Source organism: Galeopterus variegatus, unplaced genomic scaffold (assembly GCF_000696425.1).
Source record: "Galeopterus variegatus unplaced genomic scaffold, G_variegatus-3.0.2 Scaffold17943, whole genome shotgun sequence".
NCBI classification, from domain to species: Eukaryota; Metazoa; Chordata; class Mammalia; order Dermoptera; family Cynocephalidae; genus Galeopterus; species Galeopterus variegatus.
The window spans coordinates 8,068-12,477 of record NW_007744054.1 but is presented as its reverse complement, the minus strand read 5'-3'; the positions used below and the strand labels follow the sequence as shown (position 1 = coordinate 12,477).

The 4,410-nt window shown below is 51.3% G+C and overlaps 1 protein-coding gene across 1 annotated transcript in view; it reads right to left on the bottom strand.

Annotated features, from left to right (window-relative positions):
• Nucleotides 1–242: 242 nt before the first annotated feature.
• Nucleotides 243–4,410, bottom strand: part of LOC103582800 (fructose-1,6-bisphosphatase 1-like) — a gene marked incomplete at its 5' end in the record, with an annotated part of 9,749 nt that continues 5,581 nt past the window's right edge. The window contains 2 exons of the mRNA XM_008564299.1: nucleotides 243–781; nucleotides 3,616–3,756. Of these exons, the coding sequence (XP_008562521.1) occupies nucleotides 509–781; nucleotides 3,616–3,756 (414 nt within the window). The remainder of the gene's footprint in view (nucleotides 782–3,615; nucleotides 3,757–4,410) is intronic.

The window sequence follows — 4,410 nt, the reverse complement described above, 5'->3', positions numbered from 1 at the left end:
GAGAGTGACAAACGTCCTGCCACACACAGGCCCGCGGGCCTCACCAGGAGCAACCTGTGTCCCACGGAGGACTGCAGGCACTGTTTGTACCTTGTGTTCAGACTGTCAGCAAAAGGCACTGTTTTCGTAAAGCGTTCCATTAATGTCGGCTGAGGACATTTCTATAATTAAGAGGAATTTATAAATCCAATTCTTTTCGCTTTGGGACCCTGGAGCAAACACACAANAGACCCTCATGGACGCAGGTCTGGAGGGACAGACACCCAGGCGGGAGAACCACAGTTGCACCACCTGGGACCTTGGACCCCAGGAGGGGAAACATCTCATTGCCATGCTCTCATTCATCTGGTTAACTCCAGTTCTGACATCTCAGGGCAGGAACTCCAGTCCCCAGTCCCCAGGTAAGCAATCAGTCATGGGCTCTGCACACGTCAAAGTCCAGTCCACTTCCGTCCCTGCTTCCATCCACCTCCAGGGTGAATTGTGAATCCACAGGTCGTCACATAACTCACAAGTCCCAAGCGAGGTCTGGGCCCTTCTCCATTCCCAGGTCCCTTTTCCTCTTGGGGACACCAGCCCCCTGGAGCTGCCCTGGTGCCTGACACCCGGACTCTGCAGCAGCCCCGGCCTGGCCCTCACTTACCGGGGGGAACTTCTTCCTCTGGACGTACTCAGCGATGGCTGGGTCGAAGTCCCTGGCATAGCCCTCGTTGAGGCTGTAGATGTCACCCTTCTTTTTGATCTTCACATTCTTGTCCACCAAAATGAACTCTCCGATGGCCTTTGACACCAGGAAGGAAAAGCAGAGAGGTGACAAGCCATCTCCCCAGACCTGCACGGGGCCTGGGCTGGGGGGCACCCAGCCTGTGGTCACATCTCACCCTGGGGCACTATGATTCCTGCCAAACTCTCCAAGAATTGTGAACGGGGTGAGGGAAGCGAAAGCGGCAAAAACAAGCAAAAAGGAAATGGGTGGGGGATGGGGGGCAGAGGCTGCTGCAGACGTTGTCGGGGATCGAGGGGACTTCTGACTTTGTTTGCAAATGATTTCAGCAAAACTAGAAAGAAACCATACAGAAACGTAAGGGCAGAACTATGTAAACAACGGCAAAACCTGAGAGAGGATTGTGTGTCCAGAGTAACATAAGATGTGCGTCTCTTACGAAACACAAAGAGAACAAGCTGGTGCATGGACACAGGCAGCTGCCGCCTGCCACCCCCGGGTCACACCAGAGGGTGCAGTTCCCGGCTCCACATTTCTGCAAATCTTCCCTTTTGTGTGTTGCTACAGGACAAAGCAGAACCCAGCGTTCTGAGTCCCAGCACATACGACTTCAGACGCCTTCGCTCACTGAGACGCAAACTTTTTCTCAGAACATCTCCTCCCACTCGGCCCCAGTGCTGAGCTCGTGCCTGTAGCTCTAGATTCTTCAAAGGAGATTTAAATTCAGGTACTAAGTGTCCCATAACGTCTATTGCTGCTCCTATGTGTGGCCGATAAGAGGGCGATTGAGGCTCTGCCCATTTGGGAGGGGGCCTGCTCCAATGAGGCAAGAGTTGACAAGAAGGCAGGGCCCGTCCACGCATCTTCCCCAGCCACCTACGCCCGCAGCAAAGGCCGGCTCCTGCTGCCCTGCGGCATGTGGAGTGTGCTGAAACCAGGAGGAAGGGAGGGACCAGAATTAACAGTGGCCATCGAAAGTATCATTGTGAGTGATTTTTCTTTTCTATGCTTTCTTTTTGTATTTTCAAAAATTTTGACCACAAATACAAATGGTCAACAAAACTAAGTAAGTAAGTACATGTCTTTACAAAATCTGTCTAGCAAAGGAAGCCATCTCACACAGGACTACACGCAGAGCTCAGGAAGCCAGGCTTCCCAGGTGCCCCATGCTGGTACCCGCCAGAGCAGAGGTGCGGAGCAGGTATCTAGAGCGGGGCATCTCCGGTGTACAGAGACAGGAGACATAAGAGCTTGTTGAAAGCTGCAGCCTGCTAAAAATGCAAGGACAGCTGCTTCAGTGGTTCCAGCAGCAACATCAGCCTGCCCTCGCTGCAGCCACACCGAAGAGGAAGCACTCAGCACCTCCCTGGCAGGAGCCCCCCAAACGACAGCCCACGGCAGGGTCCTGGCTGCCGAGCAGCACAGCAGCCCCACGCTCTTGCACACATTCAGGCCTGCGGAGGGCAAAGGACTGTCAGGTACATGGACACTTACTCCCTGTGACGCCTGTCCACAATCTGGAGACGAGAAGAGGTTTAGTACCTTCTACACATCCATCAACTCAAAGGTCTTGTGAGGCGGTACGTCTGCAAACATCAGTGGTTTTGGAAACCATGCCCTGGGCTGGACTGGGCTTGGCTCTGGTTCTGGCACCATCTCCCAAGCCTACCTTGTCTGGAGCCTTGGTGGCTGCCATCACCCTGCACTTGCTCATGTGTTATGCACCACACTGCCAAGGAGGCGAAAGCCCAGTTCTGTGAGAGTGACAAACGTCCTGCCACACAGGCCCGCAGGCCTCACCAGGAGCAACCCGTGTCCCACGGAGGACTGCGGGCACTGTTTGTACCTTGTGTTCAGACTGTCAGCAAAAGGCACTAGTTTCATAAAGCGTTCCACTAATGTCGGCTGAGGACATTTCTATAATTAAGAGGAATTTATAAATCCAATTCTTTTCTCTTTGGGACCCTGGAGCAAACACACAATGAACGTGCTGACCTACTGAAGATTATTCTTTGAGTCTGTTTCAATGGTGGGTTTAGTTGCACCAAATATTTAAAGAGATTTCTTCAATTTACTTGCTCTGTTCAAACTGTCATCTGAGTAAGTAAATTACTCAGATTAATGGACAAGTGGAAGAAGTGATCCGCAAGTTGAAACAGTTAATGAACATTTTTCATGGCACTGTGGGCTCCTCTCTAACTTTTCTCCCTAAGGTAGACTAAGGAATTATCTTCGTCCGTTCTTTACTTTCATTTCTCTGAGTTCATCAAAGACTTATCAAACCTGCAGTAGTTAACTGTAGGTCTGAGTGCACACACTCAACACCAGCTCAATCTGGGGGCATTTTTGAAGCAATGACACCATCCACTGCTGAGCTGGGACAGCCCCTCACTCAGGAAAGCAGCCTCCTGCTGCAGAAGGCAGGGGCTGCCGGGGACAGAGTGCGTGCAACAGACCAGCCATGGCCTGGCCAGCCGGCCAGTGAGCTCGAGTTGGCTAGCAGTGTTTCACACATCAAGAAACATGACATTTTTTAAAATCCAGCATTTCTTGAAACATCAAAAGCCTTGGTGAGACTGGGTCTCTCTCCCCAAACAGTGACAATTGCTGGACGTCTCTGTGTTGCCCAGGGCCACCCCATGCCCCTGGCCTTCTGTCCCAGCACACTTCACTAATTTATGGCTGCTCAAAAGACTCCCTTTTGCAACAAAGACTCCCTCTTCTGCTCTGGTTAGATGTCATCTCTCACTTCCGTAATCTCCTTCTGACATAGGCACTGTCCCACCCGCCCAACCCCCCACCATCTCAGTCCCTCCCTGGGCCTTGGCTTCCACATCTGTGTGACCCTGGCCACCTCGCATGAAATCCCAGCCTCCTATGAGAGCTCTCACCGGGTCCAGCATAAAGCAGTTGACCCCACTGTCCATGGCGAGGACCAACATGGTGGCGCTGCCATAGAGCGCATAGCCGGCCGCCACCAGGTTCCGGCCTGGCTGCAGAGCATCCTTCTCAGAAGGTTCACCAGCTGATTGCTAGAGCAAGAAAGAAAACAAAACATGTTTTCGTTGTGTTGTTTTGTGCTGCTTTTTTCCAGGTCAACCAATAATGGGATGCATAATCAAGGTGCTCTTCTAATGAGATAGGGCACCTTCCCAGAGGGGCCTTCCTCCACGCGGCAGTCATGCCCTGAGGATATTACCACAGCAGCCTTCCCGCCAGACCCCAGATTTCCTGCATCTGGATCCTTCCTTCCAATCAACGTTCTCCTCCAATTTTTCTAATTCAATATTCCCTCATCTCTCCACTAATACTTCCAAAAACAAGCATGCTTTCTCGCCAGCTCTCACTAATGTAATCTCGTTATGGGCATCAGTGTCTTTCACCTGCCTACTTCATTTTTATTTAAACAGATTAACACTGGGCTGCAGGGCAGCAGACTGGTGAGGAAATGAATTTTGTGAGCTCTTGCCAATTGCCGCACATGCCCCACTGAGCAGTGTGGTCCACATCACTCACACATCAAAGAAATTCTCAGAAATACAGGAACTTAGAATATCTCCCCCGAGTCATTACAGAGTAGGGCAGATGTTACTGGATTGTTTGACTCTGACTCTCAGTAAGAAACAAATTTTACATCACAAACCAGTACCAATCCACATGCACACACACCAACGATTTCACAGAAC